This window comes from Neolamprologus multifasciatus, chromosome 6 (genome assembly GCF_963576455.1).
Source record: "Neolamprologus multifasciatus chromosome 6, fNeoMul1.2, whole genome shotgun sequence".
NCBI lineage: Eukaryota > Metazoa > Chordata > Actinopteri > Cichliformes > Cichlidae > Neolamprologus > Neolamprologus multifasciatus.
Genome location: NC_140444.1, coordinates 4,563,195 through 4,590,142, shown reverse-complemented (window position 1 = coordinate 4,590,142; position 26,948 = coordinate 4,563,195). Strand labels below are relative to the sequence as shown.

Here is a 26,948-nt window from a genome sequence, read left to right as displayed (position 1 = left end):
GTGGAATCTCATTTTTTCTCACTTCATCCTCATCCTCCCCCTCCTCCTCCGCAGGCCGACTGTCGCTCCAGAGAATACCTTCGCATACACTTCCCATCTGCAGATACGTGACTCAGAGAATGAGGTAAGCGTAAAAATCTTACATGTGTGGGTCTCACACTTTGTTGTACACGCTCACACATACACACTCCAAAGTATGTGTAGTGACTTCATCGCTAAAGTAATTTGCAGTCTTAAAAAAAGCTTTAAAGCCAGTGACTCAAAGGAAATTTCCCAAATCCAAAAGTAAAGCCTAGATTGTTGGTACAAAGCCTCATCATTCTCATCTAATTTGCTGCCGGAATTAAGCAAATCTATTATGTAGATGAATAAACAGAAGATAGAGTTGTCTTCAGAAAACTGAAATTGTCTCAGAGTCAGTTTTCTTACTGCTTATTAGTTCAAGCATTGAAGGGAGAGCGGCAGGAAAGAACCCGTAAAGCTGTTCCAAACATTTATGGACTGCACGGCACAAATGCCGATGTCTGTAAGAAAATATTTGAGCTTTATCCTTCATCCTCAGGGAGGTCAGAGGTCATCTACAGTATTTGTGAAGCAGCAGTCCTACAGCTCGTCTTCTGTGACAGGAAATAACTCCATCCTGCCACAGAAGAGTGGACAAGTTTATGTTGAAGAGGCTTTGATGGGTTCTCTGCATTTTCAGGGGGGGTGTGGACAGGCCAGAGGTGAACCAAGGACACTTCAGGCAAAGCAGAGACACACAGGCAGTCCGAGAGAGGGAAGGATGAGGAGAGAGAAAGCCTTTGATCCTCTGATTCTCATCTGAAATAACAGGCAGCGCTGCCGAATCTTACCCTACCTTCCTCATTACGGATCAAAGCTGCAGACAGTTAGCACACTCCGATGCTTCGAAAACGCAATCATCTTTCATTTTCCCGAGTATTTTTTAATCGTGCACAGAATCAAACCTTTAGGTCTGGAGGGCAGATGCTCGAGCGAGCTCACGCTCACACGCTTGAGGATGCGTGCACCGTCACGTCCCTTGATACCCTACTTGGAAACATAATGGGATGTCCGTGTTCATCCGCTCAGAAGCTTCCTGACTTTGTGAATCCTCTGAGCGCGCTCCACACTTTGATCACCCTCTCTACAAAGAGACTGAGACAGCGAGAGAGGCTTTGTGCTGAGTAGGCAGGGCTACAGCGGGTTCCTCCAGGCCTTAACCCAGCTTTACCCTCTCACTCTCTCACTCACTGCAGGCACATTCGATCAGATGCACTGTACCTTAGTGGTTTGAGCTGAAGTACACACTTTAGGCAGGTAATCGCTTCGTTTAAAGAATAGCAAGACTATGATTTGTATGCATGCTGAACGTTTTGTAGGAAATTGCTACTTTGAAATGTTTTTCTATCAGAAAAAAGGGATGCTGCATAGGAGCAGGTGAGAACCACCTTCCTAACACCACACACAGACACAAGTCGCTGTGTTCTTTATTTGTTGCACAGTGCTCGGATTGGGCGTTGTGCCTCGATACTGAATTTCAGCTGCCGTCAACTCTCCTCCTCACTGTAGCTCCTCCACCTGGTCCCAACGTGCTACTGCATGAATAGAGGAGGCTGATTGGACGTTATGTAACAGGTGTAACACGCAGCATCCCCTAGCAGTGCACCCTGAACCACCCGCCCCCTCTGTCCTCCCACAGCTGAGCCGCAAACCACACCCCACTACCACAACACTTAAGTGGATCCACTATGCTTTCCTTATTGTCTGTCTGAGCATCAGACTGATTTCAGTGCTCGATTTCTGAAAACTTTTTTACTCCAGGATCCGCAGGTTTCCATCGCTTTTGTTTTTTAGGGGCAGCCAATTGAAAGAGTGCTCGTTTAAGGTTTAAAGCTAAAAATACACATTTTTCAAGAGCATAATAGGTTATTTTTGATGCCAGTTTTTTTTGTCATCAACAATTTTTATTTATTTCATTTTAAACTTCAATAACAGAACTTAAGGATAACTACATAAATAAATAGTTTAAAAAACAAACAAACAACAACAAAACAACAACAAAACAAAACACAACAACAACAAAAAAACAAAAACAAAAACAAAACAAAGGAAAGGAAAGTTATCCTATTCTTTCTTCGCACACCAATCCCACACCACCACTCTGTCATTACTCTTCTGTTCTTCAAGTTACAGAAAGCCAGCTTGTAAAGGGGGACCAAATACAATCATATTGATGCAATTTGTCTAATAAACCATAAGTCACTTTTTCGTAAGATGCCAACTTAGCCATTGTCTTTAGCCACTCTTCATAGGGAGGGGGGTTCTTTTTCCAGCTTTTGATGCCAGTTTTTAATTAACTAAATGCTTTGTACTGTTTGTTCATCCATCCATTCATTTTCTTCTGTTTTGTTTTTGTTTCTCTTCTCTTTCTGTTTGTGGTGGATCAGACGTAATGTGAACAAAACATAAGCCTAAAATATTTCATCATCCAATTTTGTTTTTTATTGTTATTATTTTTTATTTTTGCGTGACTCCAATGATTTATGAGCTCTTTTCCAAGTGTGTTTGAAGCTTTAGACTTTTTAATGTGAGGTATTTCTGTTCAACATCATTTAAAGGAGCTCTCTAATTTTGACCCGTTTTGGACACTTACTACTCCGGCAGTGCTAGTCTATCTGATTTAAAATATCTAACCTTGTGAAGACTCTGTCCCTGGGTGGCAGAGGAAGAGAAATAGTCTCTGTGTCTGTCGGAAAGAGGAGAGACGCATGAAAGATGGAGCAGCAGGAGAGGAGATGAGGAGATCCAATAAAGGAGGGAAACAACAGGAGCAGCAGAAGGAGAGAGACGGAGCAAGAGTGTGGAAAAACAAATCAATGGCTGTGTAAGACAGAAAAGGAAAGGAGTCAAGGCAAGACGATAAAAGCTTATCAGTAATGTGAGTGATAGAGAGATATGCTGGATGTGCTTACCTGTTGTGATTTTACTCTGCATGACAGTTCGCTTCTGCCTCGACTTCAGTTCGTCTTTCTGCTGTTTTGCTGCCTCAGTTCTGCATTTAAACACAGCACAAAGTAAATGACAGTCGTCATAACAGTATCCATTATGTTTACAGTAGGGTTTTATGTAACCCTTCATCTATGGGCTGAGTGGGCTGAGTGGTCTACTTGGTGCTGTGTGTTTTACATGAGAATTACTGTAAAAATCCAAGTCTGGATTTAGTCTATTCCAGCTGCCATAGGCAAGGCAAGTTTATTTGTATAGCACAATTCAACAACAAGGTGATTCAAAGTGCTTTACAGAGACATTAGAAACAAAAACAAATAAAAAGCATGATTTAAAATTGATTAAAACAAGCAAACAAACTAACTAACTAATTAACAAACAAACAAACAAACAAAACAGTATATAAAATCAAAACAGATAAAATCAGAACAGTAGATAAAATCAGTAGTTAAAATTTAAGTTTTGAAATTTAAGCTTAAAAGTGTGGATTTGGTGTTTTATTCAAATGCAGCTGAGAACAGGTGAGTCTTCAACCTGGATTTAAATAAACCGAGTGTTTCAGCTGATTTGAGGCTTTCTGGGAGTTTGTTCCAGATATAAGGAGCATAAAAGCTGAATGCAGCTTCTCCATGTCTGGTTCTGACTCTGGGAACTGATAAAAAAACGGATCCAGATGACCTGAGGGATCTGGAAGATTCATACTGGGTTGGGAGGTCACTGATGTATTTTGGTCCTAAACCATTCAGAGCTTTATAGACCAGCATCAGAACTTTAAAGTCTATCCTATGACGGACAGGCAGCCAGTGTAAAGACCTCAGAGCTGGACTGATGTGGTCCACTTTTTTGGTCTTAGTGAGGACTCGAGCAGCAGAGCTCTGAATGAGCTGTAGTTCTCTGGCTGATTTTTTAGGTAGACCTGTAAAGATGCTGTTACAGTAATCAAGCCTACTAAAGATGAATGCATGGACTAGTTTTTCCAGGTCCTGTTGAGACATCAGATCTTTTATCCTTGAAATATTCTTGAGGTGATAGTAAGCTGACTTTGTTATTGTCCTAATGTGTTTTAAGTAAGGTCTAAGTTTAGGTCTGTATCCATCACTACACCCAAATTTATCGCCTGGTTGGTGGTTTTTAGGTGTATAGATTGAAGTTCTCTGGTGACCTGTAATCGTTTTTCTTTGGCTCCAAAGACTATTACCTCAGTTTTATTTTTGTTTAGCTGGAGAAAACTGTGGCACAACCAGTCATTAATTTCCTCAATGCATTTACCAAGAGCCTGTACATGGCCTCGGTCTCCTGGTGACATAGGGCGAGAGGCAGAATGTACCCTGGACAGGTTACCAGTCTGTCACAGGGCTAATACAGAGACAGACAGCCATTAACACTCACATTCATGCCTATGGCCAATTTAGAATCACCAGATAACCAAACCCCATGCATGTCTTTGGACCACCCAGAGAATTAGGTCAGACTATAACTAATGAAGTTTCTGGTGAGCATTTATTTTTTGTGCTCCATAATAATGTTGTCGATTAAAACAAGACAGAGAGAAAACTACCAAGTTTAGTAAGTAAGGTTTAAAGGGAGCAGGGAAAGCATAGCTTGTTTCAGAAAAATGATGAACTATGTGGATTCCCCAAGTCCCCAAGTATAAGATTAATATAGATTAGTTTGATCTTTTGATTAATTCAAGAACCAGGAGGAACACAGGGTGACACACAGGTGGGCTACATTTTATGCAGAAGGTGTATTCTGAAAAAGGAGACTCCACGGTGGTGTCATGGGAAGACTGTAGCTAGGCAACATTTAATGATAGTCTGTAGGATGGATTCGGAAGAAGAGGAAGTAAGTGAAGGCAGACGTTAAGGATTAAATGGTGGAAGCTGAAGAGGGAAGAATGTTATGCAAGAGTCCAGGAAGGACTTGAGACAAGCTCTGAGTGGTAGGAAGGAGTTGCCAGCTGATGCGGTGAAAGAAACTGCCATGAATGTGTTTGTTGTATCCTCTGGATAGCGGGAGAAGCATGTGAGGCTGGACACTAAGGAGAAAAGGACTTTTGGCTAGGAAGAAAGATTGAGCTGGAAAGTATGTGCATCTCCATAGGAGAGAAAATGACAGAGGGAAGAAGCTGATGAGCCACAGGCTGAACAGGTTGAGTGCTAGTATTTGTGAGTTACAGTATGTCCAGGTTCTGTTGTTTCATCTTCTGATAGCCCCGTTGTAGCATTGTCACAAACTTTCAATAAGCCATCTGCAAACTATTCAGTTTGAGTTAGTGAGATCAGTTCAATCGACACCCTGCTGTTATACTAATTTTACTGCCCTTTACAAAAACATTTCTAAAATGTCAAGGATAATGTTGGCGAACTAGTCGGGCCAAGGTTGGGCCGACGAGCTCTGTTGGGAGCAGCCGCACTCATTAAAAACTTATAGCAGTACAAGGACACAGCTTGTTGCTGGAAGGAGTATTCAGCATGAGTATTAACTGGAGGACGGAGCTACAGAGGCATTTGGCGTTTCTATTCTTCCACATCAGAAACACAGGTACCACCGCCTATCACCGGCTGTCAGTCTCAGCTCACTTTGGACTGATTAACTGGCCCGTCGTGAGCGGAGATGTGTGTTTGTGCCCAGACTGCGTTATATTGGAGTTAAGCTAACATCTTTTTTTGAGTCTGGCATGTGTTTTTTATGCTTCTTCACACAAATATGTTTGTACTCATTTTTAATGTGCCGTACTTAAAAAAGATACGTTACGTGAACTTAATACTTTAGCAAAATAAATTAGCTCTCATTTCTCTTTAGCAAATTAAAGTCAGAAATATTAGTGTAAATGGCCTAAATCAATTTACCGGTCGATCTACGTCCCTACCCTCACCTATGGGTAGTGACCGAAAGAATGAGATCGCGGATACAAGCGGCAGAAATGAGCTTCCTCTGAAGGGTGGCTGGCCTCTCCCTTAGAGATAGGGTGAGAGGTTTGGCCATCCGGGAGGGGCTCAGAGCAGAGCCGCTGCTGCTCCACATCGAAAGGAGCCAGCTGAGGTGGTTCGGGCATCTGACAAGGATGCCTCCTGGGCGCCTCCTGGGTGAGGTGTTCCGGACATGTCCCACCGTGAGGAGGCCCCGGGGCAGACCCAGGAAACGCTGGAGAGATTATATCTCTCGGCTGGCCTGGGAACGCCTTGGTGTTCCCCCGGATAAGCTGGAGGAGGTGGCTGGGGAGAGGGAGGTCTGGGCCTCTTTGCTTAGGTTGCTGCCCCTGCGACCCGGCCTCGGATAAAGCGGAAGAAGATGGATGGATGGCCTAAATGTTTTTCTTAGAAAGCTAAGAATACCTGTACAACATTTTAAAGAGCATAAGTAAATGAGTTAAGTGGATTTGTATGACTTTGGCTGGTGCAAAACTTAAAGCACCATTGCTCAGATGCATCTTAACACCTTTTGGCGCCGTAACCACCCAGATTTGTTTCACTGGACGCTCCCCATTGCCTGACTCTAAACCATGTGCTTACATGACCAGCCCATCCTTGTTGGTGTCGCGGTGGCAGATGTATATGCTCATGCAACTGGTTGTTTTTCACATTTTTCTGCTCTTTGCAGATTCTGTAAGTTTTACTGGAACTTTGACTGCTTCACATCATCATGTCCTATCACAGCAGACAGTGGGGTGGCTGAAGTTGTGTCAGAAACCTCTCCTCTGTTTCTAGTCTCAATTAAGGTGGCCTGTTAATAACTAAATCTTGCTAAACACCACTGTTGGCTACACAAGCCCTAGAAAATGCAACGAAAATGATGAAATGAAACAATATGCAGAGTAAACTGCTCTGTATATGGGCAAAAACTACAGATAACTCACTATAAGTACATAAACTCCAAATTTACCAATAGGTTAAAGGGACTGAGAAACAGTAGCACAGGTAGAGGAGTTTCCTAATGTTAGCTAACTTCAGTTACTTTGAACTGTAGCATCAAAAACCTCGAGTCCATTGAATCAAACAGGGATTCTTTTTACTTTTGAAACATGTCATTAGTGACAGAGAGATTATTTTAGATCAAAAGTCTTGCCTTAAGTTCAAATTTAGTATCATTGTTAGATTTCAGGTTGACACAATATCCCAAAGTTTGCTTCATCATTGTGTGCAGAGGGCGCCGCGGCTCGGTGTGTCCTGCAGGACTGTAGCCTCCGGCTGTGTGTGTCAGGCGCTCGGCCCAGACTGACCCACACTGTGGAACAAACACTTCTTACGCCAACTTTGCTTCTGAGGGACAGTAAATAAAACATGTTCAGGTGAATAAGGGGCACAAAGCTGTAATGATAGTTTTTCCCTCTTACTCTCTGTGTCCATCTGTTCCTCATTTTCATTCTCTTTGCTGCACGCACACACCGTCAATTCACAATTTAAGTTAATGTGAAGGAGTACAGTTAGAGATGATTGTTAGTGAGGAAGCCGATATCATTTGTGAGCCACTGATTTACACGAGCAGGTTAAACAAGTTTTCAGCAAACCAAAAGGCTAAAGAGAAAATGGAGACGTAAACACAGTTTTTTCCCGTGCAATAAAATTTATTGACATTTCATCTGTGCTCATTTTCTACCTCCTACTAAAGTGATATAGATAGTCTAGCTGAACAGTTGGCTTTTTAACAGCCAGTCTGATTGTGTGCTCACTTCTGTTGGGTGAGATTTCATTGCTTTGTTCTCGATGCTTTCTCAGACGTGTTACTTTGATGAGTACATGACACACACAAATAACAACCTAAGTTGTCAAAAACCAGTGTCATCTGTTAAAGCTGCAGTAGGGTTGGGTTACAGCCTCCTCTGTGTGATTCTGCCCCAAGCAGCAAAAAACACTGATTAATGCTGCCTTAAACCTGCATTTTAAAGTGTGCAGTGTGTTCTTGGGGCTTGTTTTGTAGGCGTTCACAATAACTGCAAATCCAAAACATATTTCTTCTGTTCATAATCAAATATATGGAATCGTGTTTTTAAGTGTCCAATGAGCTGCCCAGCGTGTACCGTATTTCCCGGACTACAAAGCGCACCTGAATATTAGCCGCACGAGCTAAAATCAGGGGAAAATCCTGTTTTGTACATACATTAGCCGCACCTGACTAAAAGCCGCAGGTGTTTCAATGTTGACTTATCATATGTAATAGAATATGCACAAAGGGAATTGTCAGGAAAGAGATGGCTGTTTGGAGACACACCCCTTTTATTAATATTTTGAAAAACAAGTTACAGGTACATATTTGCATAACTTTTTAGGTATATGTACAAGTAGCGGTAATTACAAGTACGAAACATGTACTGTGCTTCATAAACGAGTAACAAATGTAGTACATAACAATAACCTACAGCACACCAGAAAAATAGATTTGGCCTACCTTTTAGGCTCAGGTGCAGTGACACGGCTTTAACAAGAAGAAACGTCAGTCATTCACCACCATCTTTCTCTTCTTCCTGCGCACTAAAACCACCAAAGTCCTCTTCTCCAGTGTCGGATACGAACAGGCTCAGGATGGCTTCGTCATCCACTCTCAGCTCCTTTCCTTCGTTGTCACTTTCAAAACCAAACAAATCCTCGTTGTCAGTGTCAGAGTTGAACACCCTCTGAAGGGCCGTGGCGGTGTCCTCCTCTCCATCATGCAGCAGTCCAGCCCTTCGAAATCCGTTGGTGATCATGGATGTTTTCACACTTTTCCACGCTGTCAGAATCCACCGGTGGAGTTGAGCATAACTTGCTTTTCGCAAGTTTATCGCCGCTCATCATCCACGCCTCCCGCTGAACGCGCAGCGCTACTTTGAAGTTTGTTTTTCGCGCTACTTAGTACGGCACTACGTTGCCTGGCGGACGGACATGTGACCAACATACCACTCTTGAACCCCGATCCTTCCGCCAGGCAACGTAGTGCCGGAGAACAGCGGAACAAACAAAACAAATCCTCTTACGATATCACAAAAATCATGGACAATCCTTAGAAAAGCCGCACCTGACTAAAAGCCGCAGGGTTCAAAGCTTGTGCAAAAAGTAGCGGCTTATAGCCCGACAATTACGGTATTTACAATCTCTCTTTATCTCTAACATCCCCAAATCCAAATATGCTTTATCACATCCCGTCGGCGCGGTGTGCAGAGTAGTGTCACCACATTATTACTGTTTGTTGGGCTGTTTCTTTCACCGTTTCTGTTTTGTACTTTTTCTTTGCCTCTGTGTTTTGTGTGTGCATGCAACAGAAAACAGAAAATGCTCCCTGTTGAATTTCAATGTTGAAATTGAAGCTGGAATTATGATGAAGCCATTTTTGTCTGACTCCCTTCTGTACTTCTCCCGTTTCCTTTTCTTATTAGGCCTCATTTCACAGTCCCCACTCACTTGTTCAAGTTTCACTGGCTCAGCTTCATCAAAATTTATTTGTGCTTTGTATATATTTAGCTGCCTCTAATCCGCTCTGTGACTCCTCCTTTATCTGGCAGTCAGATGCAATCACTGGCACATTCTACTCTGTGTTGAGATATTAGCAGATGGAGTCATTAGTAATTTTGAACTAGTGAAGGGCAACCTTCAGCCAAGATTTTTTTAATAACATGACTCTCTGGCATTGTTTTGGTATCCATGTTTTCTTTCTCTTTTCTTCTCTACTTGTTATTGCTTGACTCTGGGTTGCCTTGATGTGTGTTTCCCTTCCTGCACCCTTCCCAGTGGAGAGAGTTGCACAGCTAGCCCGAGGCTGACATAGTACAGTAACAGTGAAGAGTGTGCATACTATGAGTGTGCATTTCTGTGTTTATGCATCGATGGGGTGATAAGTAAGAAGACAAATTGCAAAAGGGTCGGGCAGTGCGAGGATGGCCAGGGGTTTGCGTGATCAGATTTAGGAGGTTGTGAGCAGAGATGATGGGGAAGGAGATGAATAACGAGATGATTTGAAACCTAAAAGCTGGGAGGAGGCGAGAGGAAGAGTTGGCATCATTGGACTATAAAAGAGTTTCTCTCCTTGTATATTTTCCATTTCTATCGGCATTCTGTCATCAGTTTCCACGTCAGCAGAGATACAAATTGCATAGAAAACAGAAGAGAGGGGAAAGTAAAAAGGACACGTTGCACTTAAAGACTGACTCCCTGGGATAAGAAGAGGAGGAGGAGGATAGAGGAGAGGAGTAAGATGTCGAGGGAGAAAAGCCGATGCTTTATGTGGAATTCTGCAGATAGAGAAACGTCTTTTTCTTCTTCTTTTTATTTATCCTCCCTCCCGTCTGTCTGATGCATTGGAGGAGAAACTGCATTAATTCCACCATGGCCGCGCACAGTAAACCCTCGGCATCGCATTTTGTGCCGCCTTGCCTACCTCTGGCAGGATGCCGCTCAAGTGCTGATAAATTGCCACCACCCACCTCATTTTTCACCGCAGCCGTCTCATCGTCAAACACACTGACACAAAACCCCTGTATGCTCCTCAGCAATAACGGGAACAATCGCTGAACCCCAGGAATCGGAGACGAGGAGATAGAGGGGTAGGACAAATGGAGAGGTGGATAAGTAGGTGTGTTTTAGGAAGGGGGCAGAGAAATGAAAACACAGCTGCAAACGTTAATTTAGTTTTAGTTTAACATGCTTTGGGCATCATTTTCACATTTGTCAGCAAACATAACATAACTTTGTGTTTGGAGTTTTGATTTTTCCATTGAATATATATTGGATATACTGGATTCCTGTTTTGACATCTTTACCGTAAGCTTTAGTTTTTTACTCTTCTAGTGCTCGTTTAGAGTTCTTCTCTATTTAGCTTCAGTTCCTTTTCTGAGTTTATCTCTTGTGTTTTTAGTTCCCTCGGCTTTTCCCTGTTTGTTTCTCCTTTTGTCTCATCTCTGTAATATGTCTGTGAAGGTTCTCAATCATCCAGGTCATCATAGTCAAAGGAGCTTGCAAAGAAAAGCGTCTGGACTTCTTTAAGTTACTTGAAGACGTTTCACCTCTCATCCGAGAAGCTTCTTCAGTTCTAAGGTCAAATGGTGGCTGATTGGGACCCACACCCAGTTTCACACCTTGGCTCAGGCGATTAGAGGATCATCAGGGGGTCCTTTTGTCCCTCGCTGGGGGGAAACTCCCACTAGGTTTATATCTGGGACTCTCCACCATTTGACCTTCTTCTCGAGCTTCTCGGATGAGAGGTGAAACGTCTTCAAGTAACTTAAAGAAGTCCAGACGCTTTTCTTTGCAAGCTCCTTTGACCATCTCTGTAATAATGCCTTAGTCCCCCCTGTGTTTTTTAAGTGTTCATTTTTATGTCTATGTTGGTAGCCTTTAAGTCATTTCCTCTGTGTTCCCCCATGAATGAATTAATTTCTGATTATTATTAATCTTTGATTTTTGAGGGGCTCCTTGTTTCCGTATGGTGATTGCTCATTTTTTGCTTTACTTTGATACATGTTTCCTCTTGTTTGCTGCTTTGGGTTTTGCTTCCTCCTTGTCTGATGGTCTTCACCTGTGTCAATTACCTGCACGTGCACCTCGTTCCACAGCTGTGTCTGATCCCCAATCAGCCCTCAGTTAGCATATAGCCCAGTCCTCCGTACTCTGTGAAGGTGTGCAGGTTCTGTGGATTTTCTTCATGTGCAATCAACTGCTTGTTTTTTCCCCCCTTGCCCCTTATTTTTCTTTTGCCTCCTGCATTTGAGTCCATCTCTGAAGTCTAACTAATCATTTGCAATAACATATGAAAAACAACTTCAAGACACTGACCAATAAATCTTTCCTCAGTCCTCTAAACTCGACTTAATTTCCCCCACAGTTGCCAGTTCTGATTTTATGTCTTTCCTTTGCTTATTTCAGGAAAGAATGGTGACATATATTAATTTATTTTTTGCTTAGCTCTTTTCTGACTCTGGGGACAAACGTGAAATATTGTTAGTTTAAAGACCATACTGATTTTTACACATCTATGTACAAAGATAAGTCAGAAAATATACAGAGACTGACATTTAATAGCAGAATAGAGAACAGTGATGTATGGGATCCACCGCCAGTGATAAAATATATATAAAGCACAATGGTAGGTTGTGTCTGACCTCTCGAGGTTGTGGTCAGCTGCATTTTTAAGGAGCTGATCATTATGATCCAATAAAGGTGAAAAAGTTGCAGAAATCAAGCATTTAAAAAATGTAAGTTTCAGGGTGTGCAAACTTTTCAATGAGAGTTTTAAATGATGATCAAATCCTGATGTATAATCATGCTTCCATACTTACCATTTGTACGTAATGTACTTACGTATCATTTGTATGCATTACATCACTGTTGCTGTGGGTAAACATGGTCGCCATGTTACGGCAGAATTTCTTTGTGTAGTTTTAAGTAAATTAAAGGTAAAATACAGTTTTATATACACACATGGTCATGTGAATAGCTCTACTGTCCCCACATGACACAATAGTCGTGTCCAAATTCATGGGCTGCATCCTCCTGAAGACCCGGCCTTCGCGGTCTACGTGGGCCGGGTCCTCAGAAGGTCGGGTAGGCCGGAAGTAAACGGCTGGGGAAATTGGACGGTCTAGCCTTCTGATTAGCGTCACCGCTGTCTCGGTGGAGTTTAATAAACTCAGCCGTCTGCTCCTTGCTATCTAAAATATAACAGGACACTGGCGTAAATTCTCGACCGTGTCATGCTTCTGTTTAATCAGTTTTCTATTTGACGTTTAGTCAGCTGTGTAAAAACCAAGGAGGAACCCACCCGGGGGATTAATAAAGTTTTATTTTATCTAATCTAATCTAATAACTTTAATCTCAGCCAAACCGATTTACTCACGAACAAACAAAACACTGAAAAAAGCCCAACAATAACATTTTTAGGTTGTCTAAGTGACTTATATATTACGTTTAACCCGAGTAGCGAAACTCTGCGGTGATCTGAAAATGATGTGCCGGGAGTTGTGCCGTTCTCGGCCGCATCAGTAACCCTCGAGCTCCCGGCTAGCTATCGAGCTGGTGGGTAGCAGACGTCTCCGAAAACGTCGAAGCACTTTTGCAAATATGCGATATCTTGATAAACCGAGCAGATATTTGATGTTTACACAGCTACTTTCTCGCCTGAAAATATGTTAAAAGTTTATTTTGTGACTCAGAAAGATTAGTATGAGTAATTTTAAAACTTAGTAGCGGCCGCCATTGTTGGAAACTGGAGTTTGGCTGGGATATTCTGGGATATGGTAGGCCACGAAGGACACACCCGACCCATCCTTCAAATTTGGGGAAAAGGAGGACGCATTTGTCGGCTGCATTCAGAGGAGTCTACGAATTTGGACAGCCTTCGGCGCGTCGCTGTGACGTAATCGGTCTACAAATACAGCCTCAGGAGGAAGCAGCCCATGAATTTGGACACGACCAATGTTTCACCTGCAGGAGGATTTCATTGACGTCGAGGTTTCAAACGGTGGCACAAGACGATTAAGGTCTTTTTTCAGCTGCTGATGAGTTGTGAATTTAAGCTGCGTCACTGCACGACACGACAAATATTTGTTGCCTGCTTCCGTATCCCAACAGTGCCATCAATTCCAGCCACATCACGGTAAAAAAAATTCCCCCAGGCAGTCGTGTTGGAAGGTTTGAGTCACACCGCAGATTCCTGCCGCATACTGCTCTGTTCGCAGGACACCGGTTCGGCAGGAGAAAGGTCTTCGGGTGACTCAAAGATGTGGAAAGACACATCGACAAGTTAATCAATTTCTCTCTGCTGCCATCATGCTTTGACCTTTTCTGCTGGTGAATAATGTCAGTGAGAAGGAGTCATGCCTGATATCGAGGTTCATGCACTGATGAACCGCTCCAACAAATCACTGGGTGGAAAGATCTTGTTTGTCTGTTTCTGAGTAAAATGTGGGGATACATCACACCCCCTCTGTGTCTCCATATGCAGGAAGAACTATGACTTGGAGAAATTAGAGGAACCTAAAGGGATTATTGGGGAACAAGACTTGCTGTGCTTTTGCTAAACTTGTGGTTAGTTTTGTGGGACAAATAACTAGAGACAGTTTTAATAAATGGATAAATTATTTCCCATTAGTTCTGGTATAAGATTTGTTAACAGTGATGCTAAAATAATGTTTTTGATTTGCATGAGGTGCGATAAAGTTTTACAATTCGACTTGCAACTTGCAAGATCAAGTGCATCTCTGCACCACCTCCAGCTCATCCTCCATTTTCAATGTGTCGGTGGTGTGTGCTGAAACTAGTCATCTGTCAACTGGAATTTCATTTTGGGAAAGAGGATATAGTTACGAGAAGACGAATCTTCAGGGAGGCAGGAAGCCACACTTTAGGTTGTTTGCACTGAAAGTTCTCCCTCAGATGTGTGATGATGTTACAGGAGAGGAGAGTGCTGACAGTCTCACCCTGAGGGATGAAGCCGAGGTGCGCAGCCCCGTCAGTGTTTAATAAAACAGAAGAAACCAACAAGCTTCCTGGCAACATTCCTGATCTGTTGCACTGTGTGTGGACACTTTCACAAAACCGGACAGTTACATTCTGGAGTTATTTGTGATGTGCTTTATTATAAGTCCATGTTGAAATTGTAGTATCTGTTCACATGTTGTCAGGACATCCAGAAAAATGTGAAAATAGACCATAGACTGGAAACCGAAGCTCAAAGGTGCACAATAAGATAACCTTGAAGTGGATTTGATCTAAATTTGGGTTGAATTTTGCCACGTTTTGACTGATTTGCTGCTTCACTGTACAGTAAATCATGAGTTAAATTTAATACCAGGTTAGAAATTTAACCCTTTGAAACCGGTCAGAGCGGGCACGCTCCGTTTTGCGCAACTACTTTTAAATCCTTGTAGCACTGCAACCACATAAGCTAGCGCAGTAATTTTTTTTGCATATGAAACCGGAGGAGTTGTACTTACATCTTATGCCATCATCTTGTCCTCTGTCACAGTTTCCTTCCACATAAAGCTTTGCAAAAACTGCATAAAAAGCACTTGCAGCAACAACAACATAATATTCCAGAAACACGCTTTGCCGATCCGATCAGCTGTTCATAACACTTCCTACGTTGGAATAGATGTCAGCGGGAACTATCGCATGTCCGCCATTACCTGCCCGAAACCCGAAGTGACGTCATTTTCGCGGAAATGTAGTTTTTTACCATCAGGGCCTTATGAGCTTATACTGGTGTTTTTAAAAGTTATCTTTGACTTTATGACTTTCTGTGTCGTTTCTGGGATGCTTAGGACTCATATTGCACTGCTGGAAATAGTTTATTTTGATGCATATGCTGCTTTTTTGCAAATTTGCATTATAATATTTATTTTCGTTTTTCCTGCAGTATATAAAAATTGGTGTATTTCAAAGATAAAACTATGAAGACACTCAAAATAAATTCCCTGTGGTAGGAAACTATTTTGTGCAACTTTTTTGTATTTACAGTTTTGAGGGATAAGCCTCTTAAATTTCTCTATTAAAAAAACAAAAACGATTTTCAATTTTTTTGTAGTTTATTGCACTTTCTTGCAATTTATGTAATTTCTATGCACTTATAATGCAGACATATTATTAAAATTTGGCCTATAACAGTTGTATTGATGTATAGCAACTTGAAATGCTCCCAAAAATGGCTCCACAGCATGTAAAAATATAATATAAACTCTGGCGGACTTGGTTCTATGGTAGGTCTTAAAGGGTTAACGTTATTCTCTCAAAGATGAATTCCAACAATTTAACACAGTACGATCAGTTTATCTTTGGGCTCCATAGTCTGAAACTATGAGAAATGACTCATCTTTCTTCAGGTAGAAAATGTCTGAGGAACATTTCTAAATGCAAATAATTACAAATAATCCAAAGGGTAATTTTTTTAAAGTTTTCTTGTAAAATTCCTCCTTACTCTGTGGATATACAAATACTACTGAATCATTAGAGTAAACTTTGTAAGTTGGAGAACTGTAGAATATTTTAGTTCCTGAAGACATATGAGTCAAAGTGATAAATCACTGTGCCTTTAGTCTGAACAATCTAGCCATGATTAACTGCTTGGTTCTTATTGTGCAGTAAATTATTCTCCCTTTCATGCGGATATGCCGTTCCTATCTTCAATGCCGTGTTAGAGGCAAATGATGAGGGGCTTCAATTGAATTTTCACAGCATCTAAATGTAAAAGATGAATGTCCAGAGAGCTAAACCCAAAATGAAACACTATCTGGGTTTTGTTGTTTCGTATTCATTCTCCCAGAAATGAAAAACAGTGTCTCTTTGACCTCGCACCGTGTCTCCACCTTTATCTGCAGCCTCCTGCTCTGTTGTGGCAACCTGACATGTGAGTGATTGATAGACGGTGGGGCCGACACCGCCTGGTGCTTGACTTATAACGACAAGTGCTCTGCTGCAGCATCGGACAAATTGCCTTGTTTATATCCAATAGAAGCCTTGGCGCCAACACGGCCATCCACACCAGCATCACACCTGTGTGTTTTTACCCCAAGCAGGTGTCTTCACCATGAGCTCAAACTTCTCACATGGCCTCCCTGTAAACCATAAAATCAATTGGGCCTTTTTTTCCCTGCGGCTTCTAAAGACAAATCAATTGAGGACGATCCATTGTAATAAGGACGTATCAGCCTTGGACGAGATACTGGGGGTTATTTGATTTTCCTGCGAGGGGAAGAGAGGCTCAGCTGACAGGGCCAAGGCTTTTGTTTTCATTGAGTGGCTATTATGTGAAGTCCACCCCGCTTAGTGGCTCCATCGTTGCTGGCAGCAGACCGCTGCGTTCCCACTTGTAAGGTGCTTTAGTCAGCAGTGATGCTCGGCTGCGTCAAGAGTGGGATTAATTCTCTCAGAAGCCTTTCCCACCGACGTGGACGTTTTGGGCATTAATGAGATTCCTACCTTAGCTTTGTTGCATAACATCGAACTGTTGCGTTAAACTATTGAGTTGTGTGTTCACTAGGTGCCTGCTGGTCCATGATAAGGATGTTAAATTAACAGTCCAGCCATTTATGTTCAAGTGTTCAGAGAACAGTAGCTTTATTAAACCTTCCAAGCAATGTTGGGGCAAAAATGAGCTGAGCCACCATTTAACCCATCGTTTCCTGAGTATGACAACATTTTAGCGTAAACTTTGAGGCTTGTTTGTTGTTTTCCAAGCTTTAAATAGCTTTGGATGATTTAAACAGATTTAAGTCATAAAACCTTTGTTTTAATTTAGCTTTTAATGAGTGCACCAGTTTTTTATTTCGCTTTATTAGTTTCATTTGGACTAATAAGAATTTTAATAATACGTTTTTGGCTCTTTTCTATTTTTTAATGAAGTGTTTAGTTCTTCTATTTTGTGTTTCTCTTTTAATTCTTGGATTTTTATTTAGTTTATTAACTTTCGTTATATGAACTGTGCTGTATAAATAAATTGATTGAAAAGTAATTTAGTGTTGTGGTTCGTAAAGAACTCTGAAGTCACTAGGGGCTTTTAGCAGCTGTGGAGCTGTTGTTGATACAGGATTGCTGAGGCACTTAGTTGCCTGTGAAAATCTTTGCACTTAATTTTCTTTTGTTTAACAAACTAAAGACTTGGTGTTCGCTCGCTCTGTGGTATAGTATCGCTTCCTGTTCCTGCTCAAACACAGTGGTGTTTCTGAGTAGCTTATTTGCTTAGCAGTTTAATTAACAACTTTTAAATACATCCTTTTTTCACAGTATAATCTTCACGTGCTTCATCCGAAGCACACTTTCTGTGTACTCACTACCTAATTTATAGCCAAAGTATTCACTCACTGTCTCTGTACTGTTTCGCTAGCTTAGCTCGTAGCCGACCCGTTAGCACCATGGCTACTTCACCTGTCCCTTCTGCACTTTCTTGCTCATTGTGTCAGATGTTTAGTTACTCCTCGGTAGGGATGGGTATCGTTTAGGTTTTATCCGATACCGGTGCCAAACCGGTACTTTTGAAACGGTGCCGGTGCTTAAACGGTGCTCAAACCGGTGCTTAAAGAATGGAAAACACAAAAGTGGTCCAAAAACCTCATGTTCAGCTGTTTTTTTGTAAAAAGATAACAATGTTAGCCTTTTCTGCAGCTATGGGGCATATATGGTATCATTCTTGGCTGGAAGCAGCGCTTAAACAATGGAAAAAAACACAAACTTTGTCCAAAAACCTCTCATGTTTAACTGTTTTCCACTTTTTCTTTGGTCATTTTAGCCTTTTTGGCCAGGGTGAAGGGAGTATCTGCCATCAAACAAGAAGACAGCTGCATGTAGCTATGATGGTGTTTGCTGTTCACCTTACATGCATTAATGTAATAACGTGGTTAGCCTACTCAACGTAAATTACACACGAACAACATTAAGCTACTCACGCAGAGAAGAACGGCTGCTGCTGCCATCATCATCCATCATCATTTCTGCTACACTGGCAGGGCTAGGGGCCAGGACTCTCCTCTTCGGGTTTTTGGGGGATGTTGCTAATTCCGGGTCCGATAACAGGCAACCCACAAGCAGTAGATGTGCTCGGTGTGAGGTCTCGCAGCAAGCTATCAAATACGGCGCATTTCTCGGCTTTAAAAAAAACCACTATGCGTCGCCAGGTGTTTCATCAGATTTGAGGTGTTACCTCCTTTGACAGTATCACAGTATCACCTTAAAGCACTTGTTGCAGGCTGCTGAGTTTGCATCTTTTGCTGTGAAGTACAGCCAGACTTTTGACCGCTTCGCCTTGGGCATTTTTAATTTGTAGCTCTGCTCTAAAAGAACGTACGTACCTGGACCCGCCTACTATTCTCGGAAACTTAAAATGATTGGCTAGAATCTAAAGTGTATCATTCCATACCAGTTGGTGGCGGTAATGCACCTTTCAGTTGTTTGCCAACCGCCAATACAAATGTAAGGAAGAAGAAAGTGTATCACAGCTCAGGAAAAAACGCACCGAAATAAAGCACCGAAATGTGCGCTGCTTTTCGGTCTGGTTACTACCGTTTATGTCAGAACCGGTGCCATCATGGCACCGGATACCGGTACCCATCCCTACTCCTCGGCCTCCTTTAGCAGTAATGATATCTGCAACAAATGTAGCATATTTGCAGCTCTGGAGGCCAGAATTACTGAACTGGAGACTCGACTTTGCACCCTGCTCTCACCCTTAGCTAGCCAGGTCCCTGTAGCTGGTGCAGCCGAAGATAGCGTAGGCCCCGCTAGCTGTTCCCCGGCAGATCCCAAGCAGCTGGGGAAAGACGGCTGGGTAACGGTGAGGAGGAAGCGTAGTCCTAAACAGAAGCCCCAGGTACACCACCAACCCGTTCATGTGTCTAACCGTTTTTCCCCACTCGGTGACACACCCGCTGGGGGTCAAACTCTGGTAATTGGTGATTCTGTTCTCAGACATGTGAAGCTAGAGACACCGGCAACCATAGTCAATTGTCTTCCAGGGGCCAGAGCAGGCGACATTGAAGGAAATTTAAAACTGCTGGCTAAAGGTAAACGTAAATTCAATAAAATCATAATTCACGTTGGCAGTAATGACACCCGGTTACGCCAATCGGAGGTCACTAAAATCAATATTGAATCGGTGTGCAACTTTGCCAAAACAATGTCGGACTCTGTAGTTTTCTCTGGTCCCCTCCCCAATCAGACCAGGAGTGACATGTTTAGCCGCATGTTCTCCTTAAATTGCTGGCTGTCTGAGTGGTGTCCCAGAAATGATGTGGGCTTCATAGATAATTGGTAAACCTTCTGGAGGAAACCTGGTCTTGTTAGGAGAGATGGCATCCATCCCACTTTGGATGGAGCAGCTCTCATTTCTAGAAATATCGACAAATTTATTAAACCCCTCAAAACATGACTATCCAGAGTTGGGACCAGGAAGCAGAGTTGCAGTCTTACACGCCTCTCTGCAGCTTCTCTCCTCCTGCTACCCCCCCCCAAAAACCCATCTCCATAGAGACTGTGTCTGCTTCCAAAAAGACAAAAAACAAACTAAAAACCAGCAACAAACAACTTAAACATTTACAAAGAAAGAACAATACAGTATCCACATCTGAACCAAAGAGTAAAACAGTGAAATGTGGATTATTAAATATTAGGTCTCTCTCCTCCAAGTCTCTGTTAGTACATGACTTAATAATTGATCAACAAATTGATTTACTCTGCCTTACAGAAACCTGGTTGCAGCAGGATGATTATGTTAGTTTAAATGAATTAACACCCCCGAGTCATTCTAACTACCAGAAATCTCGAAGCACAGGTCGAGGGGGCGGTGTGGCAGCAATTTTTCACACCAGTCTATTAATTAATGAAAGACCAAGACAGACTGTTAATTCGTTTGAAAGCCTGATGCTTAGCATTGTCCACCCTAGCTGTGAAACTCAGAAACCAGTCTTACTTGTTATCATCTATCGTCCACCTGGGCCTTACACAGAGTTTCTGTCTGATTTCTCAGACTTTATATCTAATTTAGTTCTGAGCTCAGATAAAATAATTATTGTGGGTGATTTTAACATCCATGTTGATGCTAAAAATGACAGCCTCAACATGGCATTTAATCTGTTGTTAGACTCAATTGGTTTCTCTCAAAATGTAAAAGAACCCACCCACCACTTTAATCACACTCTAGATCTTGTTTTAACATATGGCATAGAAACTGAACATTTAACAGTGTTTCCTGAAAACCCTCTCCTGTCTGATCATTTCTTGATAACATTTACATTTACAATAATTGATTACGCAGCAGTGGAGAGTGGACTTTATCAAAGTAGATGTCTTTCTGAAAGCGCTGTAACTAAGTTTAAGAATATAATCCAGCCACTGTTATCATCGTCAATGCCCTGTACCAACACAGAGCAGAGCAGCTATCTGAACGCTACCCCAACAGAGGTCGATTATCTTGTTAATAATTTCACCTCCTCACTACGTACGACTCTGGATACTGTAGCTCCAATGAAAACTAAGGTCTCTAATCAGAAGTACCTGACCCCGTGGTATAATTCTCAAACACGTACCCTAAAGCAGATGACTCGTAATCTGGAGAGGAAATGGCGTGTCACAAATTTAGAGGATTATCATTTAGCCTGGAGAAATAGTTTGTTGCTTTATAAGAAAGCCCTCCGCAAAGCCAGAACAGCTTACTACTCATCACTGATTGAAGAAAATAAGAACAACCCCAGGTTTCTCTTCAGCACTGTAGCCAGGCTGACAAAAAGTCAGAGCTCTTTTGAGCCAACCATCCCTTTAACGTTAACTAGTGATGACTTCATGAACTTCTTCACAAATAAAATTTTTATCATTAGAGAAAAAATTACCAATAATCATCCCACAGATGTAATATTATCTACAGCTACTCTTAGTTCCATTGATGTTAAGTTAGACTCTTTTTTTCCAATCGATCTTTCTGAGTTAACTTCAATAATTACTTCCTCCAAACCATCAACGTGTCTTTTAGACCCCATTCCTACAAAACTGCTCAAAGAAGTCCTGCCATTGATTAATTCTTCGATCTTATATATGATCAACCTATCTCTAATAATCGGCTATGTACCACAGGCCTTCAAGGTGGCTGCAGTTAAACCTTTACTCAAAAAGCCATCTCTAGACCCAGCAGTCTTAGCTAATTATAGGCCAATCTCCAACCTTCCTTTCATATCAAAAATCCTTGAAAGAGTAGTTGTCAAACAGCTAACAGATCATCTGCAGAGGAATGGTTTATTTGAAGAGTTTCAGTCAGGTTTCAGAGTTCATCACAGCACAGAAACAGCTTTATTGAAGGTTACAAATGATCTTCTTATGGCCTCTGACAGTGGACTCATCTCTGTGCTTGTCCTTCTTGACCTTAGTGCAGCATTCGATACTGTTGACCATAATATCCTATTAGAGCGATTAGAACATGCTGTAGGTATTACAGGTATTGCACTGCAGTGGTTTGTATCATATCTATCTAATAGACTCCAATTTGTGCATGTAAATGGAGAGTCCTCTTCACACACTGAGGTTAATTATGGAGTTCCACAGGGTTCAGTGCTAGGACCAATTCTGTTTACATTATACATGCTTCCCCTAGGCAGCATCATTAGAAGACATAGCATACATTTTCACTGCTATGCAGATGACACCCAGCTCTATCTGTCCATGAAGCCAGATAACACACACCAATTAGTTAAACTGCAGGAATGTCTTAAAGACATAAAGACTTGGATGGCCACTAACTTTCTTCTTAACTCAGATAAAACTGAGGTCATTGTACTCGGCGCTGAAAAGCTTAGAAATATGGTATCTAACCAGATTCTTACTCTGGATGGCATTACCTTGGCCTCCAGTAACACTGTGAGGAACCTTGGAGTCATTTTTGACCAGGATATGTCCTTCAACGCACATATTAAACAAATATGTAAGACTGCGTTCTTCCATTTGCGCAACATCTCTAAAATTAGAAATATCCTGTCTCAGAGTGACGCTGAAAAACTAGTTCATGCATTTATTACTTCCAGGCTGGACTACTGCAATTCATTATTATCAGGATGTCCAAAAAACTCACTGAAAAGCCTTCAGTTAATCCAAAATGCTGCAGCAAGAGTACTGACAGGGACTAGAAAGAGAGAGCATATTTCTCCTGTTTTGGCTTCCCTTCATTGGCTTCCTGTTAAATCCAGAATTGAATTCAAAATCTTGCTCCTCACATACAAGGTCTTAAATAATCAGGCCCCATCTTATCTTAATGACCTTGTAGTACCATATCACCCTATTAGAGCACTTCGCTCCCGCTCTGCAGGCCTACTTGTTGTTCCTAGAGTATTTAAAAGTAGAATGGGAGGGAGAGCCTTCAGTTTTCAGGCCCCTCTTCTGTGGAACCAGCTTCCAGTTTGGATTCGGGAGACAGACACTATCTCTACTTTTAAGATTAGGCTTAAAACTTTCCTTTTTGCTAAAGCATATAGTTAGGGCTGGACCAGGTGACCCTGAATCCTCCCTTAGTTATGCTGCAATAGATGTAGGCTGCCGGGGGATTCCCATGATGCATTGAGTTTTTCCTTTCCAGTCACCTTTCTCACTCACTATGTGTTAACAGACCTCTCTGTATTGAATCGTATCTGTTATTAATCTCTGTCTCTCTTCCACAGCATGTCTTTTATCCTGTCTTCCTTCTCTCACCCCAACCGGTCGCAGCAGATGGCCGCCCCTCCCTGAGCCTGGTTCTGCCGGAGGTTTCTTCCTGTTAAAAGGGAGTTTTTCCTTCCCACTGTCGCCAAAGTGCTTGCTCATAGGGGGTCATATGATTGTTGGGCTTTTCTCTGTATCTATGAAGCGCCTTGAGGCGACATTTGTTGTGATTTGGCGCTATATAAATAAAATTGAATTGAATTGAACTGAATTGAAAATCTATACCGTGCTAGCATGTCATACACACTGATAACATTATCAAACATCTGCCAGAGGTGTTTTTTTAAAGTTTGCTTTTGTGTTAGATCAGCGGTCCAACCTTTTTTGCGCCACGGACCAGTGTGACTGTAGCATAGTTGGTTGTGGAGTCCCTTCCTGAAGCCTCAGTGTTAGCATTTTGATGGTTGCTATGTTGTAATTAGCAGTAAGCTAATGCTTGCAAGCTTGGATAACGTATTCATCCATAGATTGAATACAAACATCGACAAAGACACCTGTGAATTGGCGCTGGGCATTATTAGAGGTGTGTGTGCTTTGCCTGCACAGGTAGCTGTACAACTAATCGAGTCGCTGAACTCTGTGTTTGTGGTTTTGGTGCTTTTTGGAAATTTTTTAGTGAATTTGTCCAATAAATAATAATGTGCCTTAATTTAATGTAAAATACCCATAGAATAAGTATTGTGAAGGGTAAAAGTAGCAAAAATCATTTGTTTACCAGGCTGTTAAAAATCTAATTAAAGCGGTAATGTTGGGCCTTTTTTATCATGGTATAACTTTTTTTGCGCCACGGACCGGTTTATGCCAGACAATATTTTCATGGACCGGCCTTTAAGGTGTCGCGGATAAATACAACAAAATAAAACTAGTACCGGTACCAAAAAAAAGAAGATTTATTCATAACACACGTGAAAAGACCCAGGAAAACCGAGTAAACGATAAAAACAATAACAAAATAACGCTGAAAACCGATAAAAACCCTGAAATCTATACATTTCACACCTGAGACTCAACTCTCGCGGCCCGGTACCAAACGACTCACGGACCGGTACCGGTCCGAGGCCCAGGGGTTGTGGACCGCTGTGTTGGATGACCCTTTGAATTCTATTTATGTAGTGCTGCCAGTTCAGTAGAAGCGCTTATATTTTAAGGCCCAACAGTTTTAGAGAGAGACACCAAATCAGTAAGATTTGGCAACAGTAGGAGGGAAAAACCTCTTTTTGTAACAGGAAGAAATCTCCAACAAAACTAGATTCAGGGCCAACATCCAGATCCATTCCAACTTTTTATTAATCCACTAAGCACCGCTGAAAACTACCACTGACTAAATAAAAGATAAATTAACTGGATTCAGAGCATTAGGAGATTCTCCAAAAGAGGAGACGGGACATCCACGCCTCTGTGTTGTTGTTTTTTTGGGTTTTTTTTAATTACTGACTCTCCCACTTTACAGCTCTTTGCAGTTTTGCATAAGTTTGCATAAGTACCCATGTGTGTCATATCATATCAGATGCATTAACACTAAACTTTTTGTTGGTGACTCTTCATTAGGATGAGGTGCTGCAGTGGTAGGACTTCAGGCCGGCGTTTCTGTCCCCTTTCACTCTTTCTGTCATATTTACCCACATACACGCACACTTGACTTTAAACTCTTCTTATAACATATGCACACACTTATGCCCATGTACACTAATTATAACCTCTGAGGAAATATAGTTTGAAGCCTCTGAAATAATCACGTTCTGATCTGCAGCATCAGCCTCTCATATTGACATCCCACGGTGCCATTATCCCCTCTCGCCCACGTGTGGCTCTTCACTCACATTCCCACATTTCCCCTGAGCTTCCCGCTGCAGGTATGTGTTTGAGCTCATGAGTATGGGCTTTCCTATTTATTTATTTTGCAATATGTCATCATGCTTACACTTCACCGTGGGAAAAAGCTTCAGCTTATATGCACACACACACACATGCACTAAGCCCGCTTGCTCAGTCACACACACATTAGTCACCATAAAGAACCCAAAGGCTCTTTCACTGCAGCCCACTGTAAAGCTCCGTCTCACAGGCCATTCATAAGCCAGAATGTGCTTGTTGGTGCAGAGTAGATCAACATGAGTAGTGGCGGCTTGTATTGCCTGCAAGTTTCCTAAAGAGATCCTGTTCCATGCATCACGCCCACTGCAGCTGATTTGCATCAGAGTAATATGGTTTTACTCCAGGCAAGAGGCAAGAGTGTGATTTGTTGACGAGATGAGCAGTGAATCAGCTATGTTGGTATTTGATTTCAAAGTCAAATGTCACGCACATGCATGCAAGTGTCATCTACTCTACGTTCATGAATTTATGAAAGACAGCTTGTCACAGTCAAGTCAAATTTATCTGAATAGCATTATTTAGACGCAGAGTAATGCAGAGGGCTGGAAAGAGGAATGCAAAGAGACAGTTACAATGTATAAACAATATATCTGTGCATGTTGTTAAGTAAAGCATGATGACAGAAATGTTACAACAACAATTAGAAGTGTTCACAGATGTCTACTGTAGACAGCATGCAAGTTCAGCATACTGTACCCAGGATCTATTTACCTTAACAATCTGGATAAACGGTCACGCAGAGCTGGTTATCAAATCCTAAGTATCTGTGAAGGTTCTCAGTCATCCAGGTCCTCGTAGTCAAAGGAGCTTGCAAAGAAAAGCATCTGGACTTCTTTAAGTGTCTTGAAGACGTTTCACCTCTCATCCGAGAAGCTTCTTCAGTTCTAAGGTCAAATGGTGGAGAGTCCCAGATATAAACCTAGTGGGAGTTTCCCCCCCAAAGAGGGACAAAAGGACCCCCTGATGATCCTTTAATCGCCTGAGCCAAGGTGTGAAACTGGGTGTGGGTCACAATCAGCCAGGGTTTCGGGTGAGCTCATTGTGAAACCTGGCCCCACCTTATCATGCGAATTCCTGAGGTCAGATGGCCCAGGATGTGAGCGGGCGTTAAGGCGTCTTAAAACTGGATTATAGATGGCAGACAGTTGGTGTCCTAAGTTTCTCCTGCACGCTGTCATGAAAGGGTGCCGTTGGTAGCTTCTAACCAACCATAATTATGGATAAAAGTATTGATAAACGTACTGTCATGTTCAGGTTATATTACATGGCAATTTACCCTAGAACAGTGGTTCTTAACCTTGTTGGAGGTACCGAACCCCACCAGTTTCATATGCGCATTCACTGAACCCCTCTTTAGTGAAAAATAAAATATGATTTTTTTCAAATTCAAGACATAGGTATGGGATATTGGTGCACAAAATGAGCCGTGCATGTCACGGTGGAGGCTCTGCCGAACCCCTGCGACCGACTCACCGAACCCCTAGGGTTCGATCGAACCCAGGTTAAGAACCACTGTTCTAGAAAGAAGTGATGCTTTGTACCTTTGTAGTATTGAAAACCTTGGTTAACCCTGAAGTTGGTTAAGATGGAATCCTGTTGTGTAGTACAGGATTCTCTGGTTTTACTACTAAAACTTTTGTGAAAGCAATTTCAAAACAGCAGTAAAACTATAGAAGGATCCAGTAAAGACAGCTGTTAACTCTTGCAGGGAATAATCTTTATATCGTGTGTGAACACAGGAAAACACCCATTAGAAATTAATATAAGGTTAAGAGGAGGTTGCAGACACGGTTTATTGATAAGCGTAATAAAGATTTAGTTTTAGCTGATCTCAGGGAGCTTGTTCCACGCACGATCTGATATCCTTGTGTTGGTGTTGTTCCCAGATCATCATACTAAAGGTTGTTCCAGGTTCAACATTGCAAGTGACCA

The 26,948-nt window shown here is 41.9% G+C and overlaps 1 protein-coding gene and 1 long non-coding RNA gene across 3 annotated transcripts in view; one reads left to right on the top strand and one right to left on the bottom strand.

Annotated features, from left to right (window-relative positions):
- The window catches only part of LOC146516196 (uncharacterized), a 390,625-nt gene that overhangs the window by 107,733 nt on the left and 255,944 nt on the right, over window positions 1–26,948 (bottom strand). The window lies entirely within an intron of this gene.
- LOC146516201 (endonuclease V-like) overlaps window positions 1–26,948 on the top strand; it is a 111,732-nt gene that overhangs the window by 49,830 nt on the left and 34,954 nt on the right. The window contains exon 8 of one of the 2 annotated variants that reach the window (XM_085162788.1): window positions 55–124. In XM_085162788.1, the coding sequence (XP_085018914.1) occupies window positions 55–111 (57 nt within the window). In that variant the 3' untranslated portion in view covers window positions 112–124. Of the gene's footprint in view, window positions 1–54 lie in introns of both variants that reach the window. The other variant, XM_085162789.1, reaches the window with a different exon arrangement.